Genomic DNA, 14,934 nt, shown 5'->3' on the forward strand with positions numbered 1-14,934 from the left:
GGGGGCTCCATTGGGTGGTTGGCTCCTCTTCCTGAGAGGTGCAGTGAACCATGGAACCATGGAGTCAGTGAGGCTGGAAAAGCTTCCTGAGAGCACCACAGGGGTGGGCGCTCCACCACTGCCCTGGGCATTTTCCAATGTTTAACAACCCTTTCCATACAGAAATTCCTCCTGGTGTCCACCCTGAGCCTGCCCTGGCCCAGCCTGAGGCCGTTTCCCCTTGTCCTGTCCCTGTTCCCTGGGTGCAGAGCCCGACCCCCCTGGCTGTCCCCTCCTGTCAGGGAGTTGTGCAGAGCCACAAGGTCCCCCCTGAGCCTCCTTTTCTCCAGGCTGAGCCCCTTCCCAGCTCCCTCAGCCTCTCCTGGAGCTCCATTCCCTTCCCAGCTCCCTCAGCCTCTCCTGGGGCTCCATTCCCTTCCCAGCTCTGTTCCCTTCCCTGGACACGCTCCAGCCCCTCCAGGTCTCTCCTGTCAGGAGGGGCCCAGAGCTGTCCCCAGCACTGGAGGTGCCCCAGCAGTGCCAGCACAGGGACAGGCACTGCCCTGGCCCTGCTGCCCACCTGGGTTGTCTCCATGGCCTGTAGCAGATCCCTGTGTGCCCAGAGCTGCTGTCCCTGTGGCCCTGACCTCTGTCAGGAGTACAGAATCCATCAGCATCCTGCAGGTGCCACTGAGGTGTTCCAGGACTGAGCTGGGCTGGATCCCTGCGTGACCCTGGGACCATTTCTGTGGGATGAACTCCCCTGGCCAAGGGCTCAGTGTGCACAGAACCCCCTGTGCTGGAACATTCCTGCCTAGGAGCAGCTCATGGGAGCTCTGGAGCTCCAGACACATGGGTTGGCCAAGCCTGGCCCTGGTTGTTGCTGTTGCTACACAATGAACCCCATCCCAAGCCTGTCTCAGCCCTGCCTTCCTCCCTCTCCTATGTGATAATTCTGTGGATAATGTCACCCAGTTGTCGCTGCAGTCCTCAGTCATTTCTTAATCAGTTTCTGACAAGATTTGTGGGATAAATGGGGTGAAAACATTGGTGAACAGGAGGTCAGGCTACACACCATTCCAACCTTTGGGCCTTAAATCTTCATTTTTGTCCTCTGTCATTATGCTGGGGGTTCTTTTGCAAGGCTGTGACAAAGAGAGTTAAAAAAGGAATGTGGAGAGGGTTTAGGTTCCTTTCCAACCAGCTGGAAGTAGATGTTGGTGTTGGATCAAACCCACTGGAGTGGGGTTTTGGCTTTGGTGTCCCCAAGTTCCATACTGTGACAAGGAGGAGCTTTTGTGTCCTTCCTTGGGAGCTGCTGTCCCAGGAGCAGGGAGCAGAGGCTGGGAACAAGCCCAGTTTATCCATAAAAACTCTGGGTTTTGGAGGTCCTTAGTTCACATCATCTGAGTTCAGCTTGTGCTGTTTGTAGGCTGGGATTGCCTTACTCCATCAAACCCAGCTCTGGCTCTGCATGCACGACCTAAAATAGTTCCAGTTGACTTTGGGGTGGTCCCACTTCAAGCACTGAGTTTTTTCCCAGCTCTCCATTTATTTAAAACAAACCAAACAACAGAAAAAAGCCTTTCAATTGGTTTTGCACATTTGTGCTGCAGTGGGGGGAGGATTCCCTGCCTTTCTGAGGAGCTCTTTGTGCACAGTTGATCCCAGTTCCCTCTGGTGATGCCAGCCCCCAGCTCTGGGTGTTTCCTGGGGGATCTCCAGAGCCATCTAACTGTGTTCACTTGTTTCCTTGCAGACCCCTGTAAAAGAGCCCAACAGTGAAAATGTAGATATCAGCAGTGGCAGTGGGGTGACGGGCTGGAAGAGCAAGTGCTGCTGAACCTTCTCCTCTCTCACCAATCGCCATCCACCGCCCCTTTTTTCTCGCTGCAAAACAAACCACTCTGCCCGTTTTTTAACCTGAAACCAATGGTTTTGTTCCTCATCTTAACGAGCTCCTGCCTCCCCTTGGTTTTCTGGCTAGGACAGCTTTGCCTACTCCAGTTTTCTCAATACATGTATAGGAAATTCATCTCCGTGACTTCATTTCCATGTCCCTGCTCAGCTCACCACTACGTTTGGGTTGTATTATAGTCCCGTCCCTCCTGCCATCAAACCCCAGAGCAATCATACTCAACTCTCTTCTGCAAATTGTATAAGAATAAAGGTTAGAATTAACAATTGATTTTGTACAACAGTGGAATTTTCTGTCATGGATCATGTGCTTGAGTCACCATATTCTCTAGATGCATCAGGCAAGAGCCAGGAAAAACTCATTTTCGCCTTGAGTCCGTGAGTGGGGTTTCTTTGTCCTGTGCCTTATGTGGAAAAAGGAACTTTTATTTTCACTTTCTTTTCTCTTTTCTGGTGGAAGCATGTGCAGGAGACATCCCATCCCCCCCGTGCCATTGAGTCCTGACCTCTGTAGTGGTTGCTTTCTGTAACGTTGGTGTCACGCATCGAGGACAAAGGGTGGTGCAAAACAAAAGCAAACTCCATGTAACCTGCTGTGTCTCCTCTTGCCAATCCCGCCGTTCCCAACTCTTCCTGCTGCCATTTTTTTTCTCACTTTGCCGCTCTTTCCTTTTTTTTTTTTTTTCTTTCTTTTTTTTTTTTTTTGCCTGCATGCTGCTTTGATTTGCATTTCTCCATGGTGTGATGTGTTAATGGAAAGGATGGCAACGCGGTGTGTTTGCCAAAAATTTAATACAAAGCACTGATTTAGCTTCCGAGGTAAAAATGTTGAGATTCCTACTAACCCCCCTAGGCCTGTCCGTCACTAGTGGTTCCCTCCTCCCGCGTAGTCCCGGCCTTCCCCCCATATGGAAGAGTTATTTGCATGCACTAGTTTCTCTGGAGGGTGATGTGGTTGTCTACTTTCTGTGTATGAATATAACATGGATCCCCAAACTGACAGCAGTTCATTAACACGAGCTCCCAGCTTCCGTCCCCCGCCGGCCGCTCCGAGGGCTGCGGGGCCGGGCCCAGGCTGAGCGGAACTGGATGGAAAGAGAAGGAAAGGAAAGGAAACAAACCAGCCAGAGGGCAGTTTAATTTATTACCTCCCTGGAAGCTTTCCACTTTCCAGTGTCCGCAGCCGCGCCGGCCGTGCCGGGCCAGCCCCGCCCCGGGATGGAGCGGCCGTTCCAGCGCTCCGTGCCGCTCCTGCCGCTGTCACCCGGCCCTGCTGGCCCTGTCCTGCCGCTCCTGCCGCTGTCACCCGGCCCTGCTGGCCCTGTCCTGCCGCTCCTGCCGCTGTCACCCGGCCCTGCTGGCCCTGTCCTGCCGCTCCTGCCGCTGTCACCCGGCCCTGCTGGCCCCGTCCTGCCGCAGGAGGGGCCCGGCACCGCCGCTCCCGCTGCCGAGCCTCGCCCCGCGGGAGCGTCTGCGCGGCCGCTGCCCCGCGTGGATCCCCGGAGCCTGGCCCCGAGCCCGGCCCCGGCGGGGAGGACGCTCCGAGCCCCGCTCCGCTCCTGGGCCCGGCCTGTGCCTCGCTCCGGCCGCGGCGTTGGCACCGGGACTGGCTCGGGACTGGCTCCAGGACTGGCACCAGGACTGGCTCGGGACTGGCACCGGGACTGGCACCAGGACTGGCTCCAGACTGGCACCGGTACTGGCACCGGGACTGGCTCCAGACTGGCACCGGGACTGGCACCAGGACTGGCTCCAGACTGGCACCGGGACTGGCTCGGGACTGGCACCGGGACTGGCACCAGGACTGGCTCCAGACTGGCACCGGGACTAGCTCCGGGACTGGCACCGGCACTGGCACCAGGACTGGCACCGGGACTGGCTCCAGAACTGGCACCGGGACTGGCTCCAGACTGGCACCGGGACTGGCTCCGGGACTGGCTCCAGACTGGCACCAGGACTGGCACCGGGACTGGCTCGGGACTGGCACCGGGACTGGCTCCACTCCGCCCTCGCCGCAGCCGCTAACGCTGAGTGAATTTTAATGAAATGACGGTGTTTAAACACGGAACTCCCGGTCCGGAGCGGCTCCTTCCCGCGTGGGGACTCACCGAGGTGTCTCCCTGTCCCTCTGTATTTGGCATTTTGTCCCCTGTGTGTTAACCCTTCCCAGGCGAGTGGCTGGTGAGCTCGGGCTCAGCGTTGTACAGAGTCCGGCCACTTTTGGCTGAATCTGCACTTTCTAACGTGATCAAAAAGGGAAAAAAATGGCAAAATCTACATCAAGGGTTGTTTTTGTTTTTTTTTTTTTTTTGTACAAACCTTGTTTTAAACGTGAGCTTTTTATTTGCTTGCAGGGGCTCGGCTCCCTGCGTGTGACCCCTTTGTAGACGCTGTGCCCGTTGCGGGCACAGGTGGAGCCCAGGCCACTCGCTGGTGCCACTCGCTGGTGCCACTCGCTGGTGCCACTCGCTGCCGCCGCCGCCCCCTCGTCCCTCCCCGTCAATAAAACTGAGCTGTTTCTATCGGGTCTATTTCTGTTCCTGTCCAAGCTCCAGCTGCACCCGCGGGCTCAGGCGGGGCAGGGCCGGGAGGAGGGAGCAGCACGAGTCGGTGCCGATGCTGAAACAGATAAAAACCCCCTAAAAAATAAGAATAAGAATAATAATAACGATCGTGTCGGAGGAGTTTGCAGTAACTTGATGTCTGCTGGTATCTCAGCTCCCTGCTAGTTCCAAACTAACCGCTTGTGAAACCTCTGCTTGGAGCCCAGCCCAGCCCTGTGGAGTAGAGAAGGGCAGCGGGAGGTGTCAGCAGCCCCTCCGTGCCCCCGGCCCCGCCCGCGGAGGGAGCTCAGCGCTGCCCTTTTGTCACCAAAAAAGTGTTAAACGATGAAATTGGTCCTGCTAAACCAAACCCGAGCTTGGCTCTGTCCCACGGCCGTGTCACACGCCGGGGTCGCCGCGGCGCTTCGTGCCCTCGGAGGGTGGAATAAAACAGCATCAAGGTCTTGGATTAATTCCCATGCCGACAATTTTTTACTTAATCTTTTAATATTTTTGCTACTCCACTCTGGCTTTTTATTTAAAACACATTCTTTTGTACCACTTACTGTATCAAATTGTATAAAAGATCACTGTCCCATTCTTGGTCGTACCAAGAGCAAATAAAAGCTTTTATAAACTTGCACGGGTGACTTCCTGGCTGCCTTGAATTCCCTCTGGCTCCGGTGGGAGTGAGCCCAGCCCTGGAGGAGGTGGGATGAGTCCCCCAGACTTTCAGGACTGGTTTGGCTGGGGGTGGAGCTGTTCCTGCTGCCTTTCCCGAAGCTGCCGGTGGCGTTTGCCGAGGGCAGGATGGAAGGAAGGGCAGTGGAGGGTCCGAGGCTGCCCCATCCCGACGCGGAGCCCCCCTGGGGGAGGGACACCAGCTTGGGGGTGTGAGGTCTCCTCTGGGGCCCTGCTGGGGAGGGCCTTTGGGTGTTTTTTGGGAAGCAGCTGTTCCACCCCATGTTCTGCACCCCCGGCCTTGGCTGGGAATCAGGGGTGGCTGTTCCAGCTCTCCAAGAGCTCGCACTGCTGTGTCACTGTCCTTCCCCGCCCTGTCCCCTCTGCCAGCCTCTGGGGCCGGGGATGTTCCCTCCAGCAAAGCCCAGGGGGACCATCCCGGGGACAGCAGAGGACCCATTGCTGCTGCTGCCCTCCCGCTGCCATGGTGTCCTTGTTCCCACAATGTCCCTGTTCCCCCAGTGGCCCCACTGCCGCGGTGTCCCTATTCCCACAGTGTCCCCGTGCCGCGGTGTCCCCGCTGCCATGGTGTCCCTATTCCCACAGTGTCCCCATGCCGCGGTGTCCCCGCTGCCATGGTGTCCCTATTCCCACAGTGTCCCCATGCCGCGGTGTCCCCGCTGCCATGGTGTCCCTATTCCCACAATGTCCCCGTGCCGCGGTGTCCCCGCTGCCATGGTGTCCCTATTCCCACAATGTCCCCGTGCCGCGGTGTCCCCGCTGCCATGGTGTCCCCGTTCCCATGGCGCCGGGATCCGGGAGAGGCTGTTTTTGTGCCGCTGCGGGGAATAAAGCCCGGAGTGTGTCATGGCCGCGGTGCCCGGCAGTCCCTGGCAGGGGGCGAGGCCGTGGGGAGCAGCTCAGCGATCCCAAATCCTCCCCAGCCCGGGGGCTCACGGCGTGGGAGCCCAGCACAGCCACCCGTGGGTGGGGGATTTTGGGGGGGGAACTCCCAGGGAGCCTCGGGGAGGGGGGACCTGGCAGGGACCTTCCCCACATGGACGCCATCCAGCAGCTCCCAGGGTCCGCTTGTCCTTGTCACCCCCGGCAGGGAGGTTTGGGTCTTTCCCCATCCTCCTCCTCCTCCTCCTCCTCCTGCAGTTGTGTCCTCCTTGCTGTCCCCATCCCGCCTCCATCCCCATCCCGGCTCCGTTCCGTACGTGCCCTTCCCTGTCCCCTCTGCTTTCCTACAGCTGTTTCCTCCCTTTCCCTGCTCCTTTCCTATCCCTGCTTCTTCCCTAATGCTGCTCCATCGTTTTCCCTGTTCCTTCCCCATCCCTGCTCCATCCCTTCCCTGCTCCTGCTTCACCCTTCTCGCTGTTCCACCTCTGCTCCATCCCCTCCCTGCTCCGCCCTGTCCAGCAGCCTCCCCTTGTGCTTGGCTCGGGGGACAGTGACGGGGGCGGGGGACAGCACACGGTGACACATCCTCAGGGCCGGGCACTTGAGGCTTCCTCCACTCCCTCATCCTCCTCAGCCCAGTCTCCAGCGGAGTGGGGATGCAGCCCGGAAAGGACCGGGGAGGGGGGTCCCGGACGAGACGCTGCCGAGCGGGACCGGGGCTTCCCCGTCCCCCGGGCTGAGTGACCGCGGGGTGCGGGGACCCACCGGGTCCGGTGTCCCCCGCTCAGGGTGGTCGGGAGTCCCCAGGGTGCGGAGTCCCCGCTCGGGGTGACGCTGATGTCGCTGCCGAGGGTCCCCGCTGGCTGTGACGTCCCGACCCCCTCTCCCGGTGCCATTTGTGCTCCGCGTCTGTGCGGCAGAGCCGGGCCGGGGGTCCCGGCCGAGACACCGGGGTGTGGGGCGGTATCGGGGTCCCCCCGGTGCCCCACCGGTCCCTTGTGCTCCGGCAGCCCTCGCTTGGGAACCCCCGGCGGCTCCCGGCGACTCCGCGCCTCCAGCAGCGGGACGGGACGGGGGAGGGTCCCCGCGGCGCCCCCCGCCCCGTTCCCTCGGCGATCAGAGAGAGCCGAACCCCCGGGACCCCGGGGCGAGCCGGGGCTGAGCCCCCCGGACCCCGAGGGCGCGGGCGGAGCCGCCCCAAACCCCCGCGGGGCAGCGCGTCCCCCCGGGACAGCCCCGGAGCGGCCCCGCGGGGGGATGCCCGGCCCGGGGGGGTGCCCGGCCCGGGGGGGTGCCCGATCTCGAGGGGTGCCCGGTCCCGAGGGGGTGCCCGGTCCCGAGGGGATGCCCCGCACGGGGGTCCCCGCCCGCCGCCGCCTCCCCCGCCCCCGCCGGGGGGGTTCCGCCTGCCGGGGCGGGCGGGCAGGAGGGGCCGGGGGCGGGCGGGGGGCGGCTCCTCCTGCCCCGCTCCCGCCGCCCCCCGCCCCCCGCCCCGGCCCCGGCCCGGCGGCGGCGGCGATGGAGCCCGGCCCGGGGCCGGCCTGAGCCGCGATGCGATGGAGAAGCTCGCGGCGGGGCTGGCCCGGCTCCGCTGGAGCCCCGCGGCGCTGCCCCTCGACGCCATCGTCAGCCAGTGCCGCCTGCCCACCCTCGTCTGCCTCGGGCAGGGTGAGCCCGGCGGGGGAGGACACGAGGGGGGGGATGAAGTCCGGAGGGACGAGAAGGAGGAGGAGGAGGGAGGGAGGGAGGTTGGAGTGATGGGGAGGAGGAGGAGGGTGGGAGGAAGGCTGGAGGGTCCAGGGGAGGGAGGGAGGATGGAGGGACGGAGAGTGAGGCTGGAGTGATGAGGAGGAGGGAGAAAGGATGGAGTGATGAGGAGGAGGGAGGGGTGGAAGGCGGAGGGATGGGGAGGGAGGGAGGAAGGCTGGAGAGTGAGGACGAGGAGGGAGGGAGGTTGGAGTGATGAGGGAAAGGAAGAGACGAAGGACGAAGGGACCGGGAAGAGAGAGGGAGGGAGGGAGGAAGTCTGGGGAGACGAAGAGGAGGGAGGGAGACTGGAGCGATGAGGAGCAGGGAGCGGTGGAGGGTAGAGGGATGGGGAAGTGAGGAAGGCTTTAGAGAGAGGAGGAGGAAGGGAGGAAAGCTCGGAGGAAGGGATGGAGAGTGGTGGGATGAAGAGGAAGGTAGGAAAGACGAAGAGGGGAGGAGGAGGAATGGTGACTGGAAAGTGAGGAAGAGGTGGAGGGAGCGAGGAAGGCTGGAGGGGTGAAGAATTGGCTGGAAGAGGCTGAAGGGATGAGGAGGAGAAAGACTGGAGAGACCAGGAGAAGGAAGGAGCCAGGAGTGCTGAGGAGGAGGAGGAAGGGAGGGAGGGAGGAAGGCTGGGACCAGGTGAGACCGAGCTGCTGTCCCGGCTCCAGGGCTGCTCGGGTCGGGTCCTTCCGGGTGGGGGATCCGGGGCTGCCCCTCAGGGGGGTCCCTGGGCTGGGGGGATGTGAGGGGGGGAAGTTGTGGGGCCCAGGCTGCTCCCACTGCCCCCAGCCATGGCCCAGAACTTTCCCCACTGTCACCCTTCCCGGGTGACACTCTGGAGGTGCTGGCAGGGGCTGGGAGCCACCGTGTCCCCTCCCCACCCTCCCTGGGACACGGCCTGGCGGGGGGGGCCTGGCTGTGAGCCCCCCGAGCCCAGGCTGAGTGGGGAGCGGGGGATGCGGGGCTGCGGGGAGCAGGGGGTGCAGGGGACCCCCGGCCTGGCCGCGTCCCCCCGGATCAGGGCCCGTCCCGGCTCCAGGGGGTGTCTGGGGGTGTCGGGGTGCCGCGGTTCTGGAGAGCTCCCGGGGGGGCTGCGCCGGCCCCGGCTCAATAAACTTCTTGTTTGCGGCGGCTGCAGCTTTTCAGGGGGGACAAAGAAATTGTTTCCTGGGCAACTGGCGCCTCTTGGCAGCGGCACCTGCTCATCCCTCGCTCCGTCCGTCCGTCCGTCCGTCCAGCGGCGCGGGGGGCGGGGCGGGGGGGGGGGGCTGGCGGTGGTGACAACTCTGTCCCCCCGCAGGTGAGCGCGTGGAGGGGGTGACAGCCCAGGACGTGCTTCTGGTCCACTCGTGCCGGCAGTGGACGACGGTGACAGCGCACAGCCTGGAGGAGGGACACTACGTCATCGGGCCCAAAATCGACATCCCGCTCCAGTACCCAGGTGGGGGGCTGGGGACAACGGTGACAACGGGAATGGTGTCCCTGGGCCAGCAGAGCCGGGACCTGGCCCACCCCTCCCCTCCCTCCACCTGCTGGGGCTGCTCCAGTAAGGTCCAGTAAGGTCCCGTTTGGGGCAGGAGATGCTCTGGTTTGGGGGCTGCCCCCACCCCTGGCAGAGCTGCAGAGGGGGCTGGCAGGGATTGGCATGGCATGGCATGCAGACAAGGACAGGGATGAGGATGGGGTAGGATGGGATAGAACTGGGAATAGGAGAGAGACGAGGATGGGATGGGGAAAAGGGACAGGGATGAGCTGGGATGGGATGAGGAAGGGATGGGAACAGGGAGAGGGGTGAGGATGGGATGGGTTGGGCTGGGGAGGAGCTGGGCTGCGATGAGGATGAGGATGGGGCCGGGTTGGGGCCGGCAGTGCAGACGAAGGTGCTGAGCTGCCTCTGCCGGCAGCCGCCAGAGCCTTAATGACCCCTCTAAGTGCTCCATGGCGGTAATGAGTCCTGCTAATAAATAAATAATGGGAAATGGAGCGGGGGAGGGGTTAATCACGCGTCCCACGGGGGCTGCAGGGGGCTGGGCAGTGTGTTAACAGCGCTCGGGGGTCGGCCGTGCCCGGCGCTGCCCCGGCATGTGGGGCCGAGCCGGCTCCAGCCCCGGGTGCGCCCAGAGCCAAGCGAGGAGCTCTGGTGTCCCAGCTCCGCCGGCTGGCCGGGGAATTAATGAATTAATATTCCCCTCAGGTCCGTGCCCGGCAGCCGATGCCGGTGGAGGCGGCTTCGCTGGGGCTGCAGCTCCCCCGCTCCCGTTCCTGCCCTTCCCTGTTCTCATTCCGGCCCTTTCCCCGTTCCTGCCTTTCCCCGCTCCCATTCCTGCATTTCCCCGTTCCTGCCTTTCCCCGCTCCCATTCCTGCATTTCCCCGTTTCTACCCTTCCCTGTCCTGTTCCTGCCTTTCCCCGCTCCCATTCCTGCATTTCCCCATTCCCGCCTTTCCCCGTTCCCGTTCCTGTCTCTCCCTGCTCTCGTTCCTCCTTTCCCCGTTCCGTTTCTGCCTTTCCCCGTTCCCGTTCCTGCCTTTCCCCGTTCCCGCCTTTCCCCGTTCCCATTCCTGCCTTTCCCCGTTCCTCCTTTCCCCGTTCCCGTTCCTGCCTTTCCCCGTTCCCGCCTTTCCCCGTTCCCGTTCCTGCCTTCCCCGTCTCTCCCTGCTCTCGTTCCTCCTTTCCCCATCCCTGTTCCTGCCTTTCCCTGCTCCCCTGCCCGGTTCCCTTCCCGGTGTCTCTCCCATCCGAGCCGTGGGGTCACTGTGCCCCGGCAGGGCTGGGATGGGATTTTGGGGGGCAATGGACACCCCTGGCAATTTGGGCTGCTCTGGGCACTCCCAGAAAGGCTTTTGGGGGGTCCCTGCAGCTCTGGGGGTCCCGAGTGGCACTGCTGGGACACCCCGTGTACCCCGTGCCTCGTCCCACCCAGAAACCCCCCAGGGGCTGCTCTGGAGTCCCCTCGCAGCACTCGGCCACTGGCAGAGCCCACAGCAGCGTCCCCAAAGATGTGATGGGGACCCCAGGCTGCCTCAGGGCTGGCTGTCCCCCGGGAAAGGCCCCAGGGGGGTGACAGCAGGTCCCTGTGAGGAGTCGGGCCCCTCTCACCTCGGGGGTCCCCGCAGGGAAGTTCAAGCTGCTGGACCAGGACCGGGACCTGCGGGAGCCCGTGCAGTACTTCAACAGCGTGGAGGAGGTGGCCAGCATCTTCCCAGACCGCATCTTCGTCATGGAGGCCATCACCTTCAGCGTGAAGGTCCTGGGTGGGGACAGCAGGGGGAACAGCAGGGAGGGCTGGTGGGATGGCAGGGGACACTGAGGACAGTGGTGGGGCAGGAGGGGAGTGGGGGTGAGGGGACAGGGACTTTGGGGCTTGGTGGGACATCAGGAAAGGATGGTGGGACAGCGAAGGTTGGGGGTGGGACACCAGGGGTGAGTGGTGGCATAGTGGGGGTATTGGTTGGACACCACTGCAGGGTGGGGGGAATAAAGGGGACAGGGCTGGGACATCAGGAGAGGACAGTGGGACAGCAGGGAGGGGTGGTGGAGCATCAGTGGATGGTGGTCGGACTTTGAGATGGTGGTGGAGAATCAGGAATAATGGTGGGATGGTGTCAGGATGGTGGTGGAACTTCAGGGATGGTGGTGGGATGTGAGGGGATGCTGGTGGGATGTCTGGGATGGTGGTGGAATTTCAGGGATGGTGGTGGGACATCAGGGGATGCTGGTGGGATATCTGGGATGGTGGTGGAGTTTCAGGGATGGTGGTGGGATGTCAGGGGATGCTGGTGGGATACCAGGAATGGCGATGGGATATCAGGAATGGTGGTAGGACACCAGGGCATGCTGGTGGGACATCAGGGGTAGTGTTGGGGTGTCGGGGGCCCAGGGCAGGGCAGCGGGTGCCACGTTGGGGCTGTCGCGGGCAGGTGGTGTCGGGGGAGTTCAGCGAGGACAGCGAGGTTTACAACTTCACGCTGAACGCGGGGGACGAGCTGACGCTGATGGGGCAAGCGGAGATCCTGTGCGCCAAGACGGTGAAGGAGAAGTCGCGTTTCAACACCCTCCTGCGCAAGCTGGGCAAGGCGGCGCCGGCGGCGGGGGCGCGGCAGGTGAAGGGCAAGATGCCGTGTCTGATCTGCATGAACCACCGCACCAACGAGAGCCTGAGCCTGCCCTTCCAGTGCAAGGGCCGCTTCAGCACCCGCAGCCCGCTGGAGCTGCGCCTGCAGGAGGGCGAGCACACCATCCGCAGCATCATCGAGAAGGTGCGGCTGCCCGTCAACGTGGCCGTGCCCAGCCGGCCCGCCCGCAACCCCTACGACCTGCACGCCATCCGAGAGGGCCACTGCTACAAGCTGGTCAGCATCATCTCCAAGACGGTGGTGCTGTGCTGCATCCTGCGCCGGGAGGAGCTGGTGCCCTTCCACTTCCTGCTGCTGACCGACATGCCCCGCTTCCAGCTGCCCGAGGGGCTGCTGGCCGGGGACCCGCAGCTGGAGAAGCTGCTGCGGGACAGCGCCGCGTATTGCCACGACCGCTTCAACCCCGACGAGTACTCGCGGGCCGTGCGAGAGGCCAAGCCGGACTTCCTGGAGGAATGTGCGAGCCCGCGGCGCCTGCGGCTCTGCCTGCCCGCCTGCGCCCGCGAGGAGCTCAGCCAGCCCCTGCAGCGCCTCTCGCTCTGCGCCTGCGGCTCCGGGGGTCCCCGGGAGCCCCCCGCCCGCTGCCAGGGACCGCGGGGCCTCGGCGGGAGCGCGCCCCGCCCGCCGCTGCCCGACTTCCCCGACCCCGAGCGGGAGTACATGACGCCCGACTGGGCCGAGCCCGAGTTCAGGACTCAGGAGCCGCTGGAGATTCCCTACGAGGAGCTGTGGAGCAATCCCAGCCCGGAGGGCTGCTGCGAGCTGGGCAGCAGCGGCGTCCGGCCCGACCTCGTCTCCTTCGGGGCCGTCACCCCGCTGGGCTCCCCGCACCGCCCCGGGGACGAGCCCCGCGGGGACACCCCGCCCCCGGTGCCACCCAAATCGGAGGCGGTAAGAGCCCGCTCCTGTCCCCAGGGGATGGGGAATGGCATCGCCGGGTCCTGTCAGCCAATCCGTGGCAAGGCCAGCCCCACGGCAGGGCAGCCCGACCCCCTCCCTGTCGCCGGGCACTGGGGTCCCTCCCCAACTCTGCTGGGCCACCCAAACCCTCAGACCTCGGTTCCCCAGGGCTGCCCATCACCGATCCTCAGGGACATCCTCGTTCCGCGGCACCCCCGGTGCCCCAGGGCTCTCTGCACCATCTCTTGGGCTGCCCGGAGCCATGGGGTACCCAGATCCTCTGGGCTTCCCTACACAAAATTTCAGGCTCCCCTTCACCATGGCGTACCCCACTATTTTGGTCTCCTCGCACCACGGGGTGGGAGGTCCCCAAGTCTCCCCGCTTGCACCCAGAGCTTTGCGGCCGGGCAGGACCGGTAGTCCTCGATCCCCCATCACCCCCTCCGGCCGCGGGGATCCCCGGGTCCCCCGGGGCCCTGACGTCGCTGCCCCGCTCCAGGTGAAGGAGGAGTGCCGGCTGCTGAACGCGCCCCCGGTGCCGCCCCGGGGCAGCCGCCCCCCGGCCCCCTGCAGCCCCCCGGCCCCCCTGCGCTGCCCGAAGCTGGCGCCCGCGCCCTCGCCCAGCCCCAGCCTCTCCTACTACTCCTCGGGGCTCCACGACGGGTGAGTGGCTCCGGGGACACCGGGGAGGGTGGGGGGGGTACCTGAAACCCGGGGATGGGGACGCCGCGCCGGGGTGATGGTGACACTGCCCTCGCCCCGGCAGGTCGGCCCCGCGGAGCGGCAGCGCCTCGCCCTCTCCGGACGCGTACTCTCTGTACTGCTACCCCTGCACCTGGGCCGACTGCAAGGCTGCCGAGCCCCCCGGGCGGCCGCTGCCCCCGGCCCAGCCCGCGCCCAGCTCCTGGTCCGACCCCTGGGCGTTCCCCGAGCCGGGCGCCGGGGCGGGCAGCGGCTGCTCCACGCCGCTGCTGGGGGCCGAGCCCCCCCTGAAGCCCTTCCGCAGCTGCCCCCGCCTCAAGCCCCCGCACCCCCAAAAGCGCTTTGCCCCTTTCGGGGCGCTCAACCCCTTCGCCGGCCCGGCGGAGTGGCCGGAGAGTCCCGAGTGGTCTAAAGCGCCTTCGGCCCCGGCCGCTCCCTCCTCCTCCTCCTCGCCGGAGCCCTTCGCCCCGGCCGAGGAGCCGGCGGCGCCCCCTCGGCCCCCCAAGGGCTTGGACGGGGACGGCGTCGTCATCCGGGGGGCGGCGCCGCTGTCCCCCGCCGTCCTGCGCGGGGCCGAGGGCGTCCCCCGCCTGTACCTGGCCCAGGGGGTCATCGAGGTGCCGCCGGCGGCGAGGGGCGATGGCGCAGCCCCGCCGGCCGCCCCCCGGCCCGGCGGCGACAGCCCGGCCTGGCTGCCCCCCGCCGACCTGTCGGCGCTGTCGCTGGAGGAGGTGTCCAAGTGCCTGCGCTTCATCGGCCTCTCCGAGGACGTCGTGAGCTTCTTCGCCCGCGAGAGAATCGACGGCAGCATCTTCGTGCAGCTCAGCGAGGAAATCCTGGCCGACGACTTCCGCCTCACCAAGCTCCAGGTGAAGAAGATCATGCAGTTCATCAAGGGCTGGCGCCCCAAGATCTAGTGCCACGCCGGGGGCCCCCTGCACGGGGGGGGTCCCCAAGTCACCTGGAGCACGGCTCTGGGTGGCCCCGCTCCCGTCCCTCTCTGATGCTGCAGGTTCTCCTCTCCCATTGCCCAGCCCTCCCCCCCTTCCCCTTTTAACACTGGACAGTAATTTTGGCCCCAAAGGGCTGGAAAACACTGGATTTTGCGTCGACTGGTTTAACTTAATCCTTGTGGATTAGCATAATAAATGTACGGGAGAGTAATGAGCCCCCAGAGAAGGCCTTTGCTCGGGGAGAGGGGAAGGGGGGAGGACGGATGCTCTGAGAGGCCTCTCCCCTCCCTGCAGGACCCTTCCCATCTCTTGGGAAGGGATTACCAGCCCCGTGCCTCCCCCAGCACTCAGCAGAGGCAGATGAGATGATGCCTTGGCCCAATTTTGCTCTGGGAGCTTTGAAAGACAGGGAGAGGTGACATGAAGAGCAGCAGGGTTCAGCCATGGCCCAAGGCCTGCCAGGGAGCAG

At 64.3% G+C, this 14,934-nt stretch overlaps 3 protein-coding genes across 3 annotated transcripts in view; 2 read left to right on the top strand and 1 right to left on the bottom strand.

The window, feature by feature from the left end:
• The window catches only part of RAB10 (RAB10, member RAS oncogene family), a 48,953-nt gene extending 46,786 nt beyond the window's left edge, over nucleotides 1–2,167 (top strand). Inside the window, exon 6 of the mRNA XM_084203097.1 lies at nucleotides 1,739–2,167. Within this exon, the coding sequence (XP_084059223.1) occupies nucleotides 1,739–1,822 (84 nt within the window). The 3' untranslated portion in view covers nucleotides 1,823–2,167. The remainder of the gene's footprint in view (nucleotides 1–1,738) is intronic.
• An 873-nt stretch (nucleotides 2,168–3,040) lies between these two features.
• Nucleotides 3,041–4,896, bottom strand: LOC311151292 (uncharacterized protein; the record flags this gene model as incomplete). Its single annotated transcript, XM_084201642.1, has 5 exons — nucleotides 3,041–3,735; nucleotides 3,843–4,088; nucleotides 4,216–4,451; nucleotides 4,638–4,673; nucleotides 4,811–4,896. 5 exons carry the CDS (start codon nucleotides 4,894–4,896, stop codon nucleotides 3,041–3,043), a joined length of 1,299 nt encoding a protein of 432 aa, XP_084057768.1.
• A 2,683-nt stretch (nucleotides 4,897–7,579) lies between these two features.
• GAREM2 (GRB2 associated regulator of MAPK1 subtype 2) lies at nucleotides 7,580–14,429 on the top strand (the record flags this gene model as incomplete). The annotated part of the gene is made up of 6 exons (XM_084203049.1): nucleotides 7,580–7,691; nucleotides 9,076–9,216; nucleotides 10,891–11,021; nucleotides 11,695–12,801; nucleotides 13,310–13,473; nucleotides 13,577–14,429. 6 exons carry the CDS (start codon nucleotides 7,580–7,582, stop codon nucleotides 14,427–14,429), a joined length of 2,508 nt encoding a protein of 835 aa, XP_084059175.1.
• Between the last annotated feature and the right edge of the window lie 505 nt (nucleotides 14,430–14,934).

The sequence above is a fragment of the Fringilla coelebs genome (genome assembly GCF_963513975.1).
Source record: "Fringilla coelebs genome assembly, chromosome: 3".
NCBI lineage: Eukaryota > Metazoa > Chordata > Aves > Passeriformes > Fringillidae > Fringilla > Fringilla coelebs.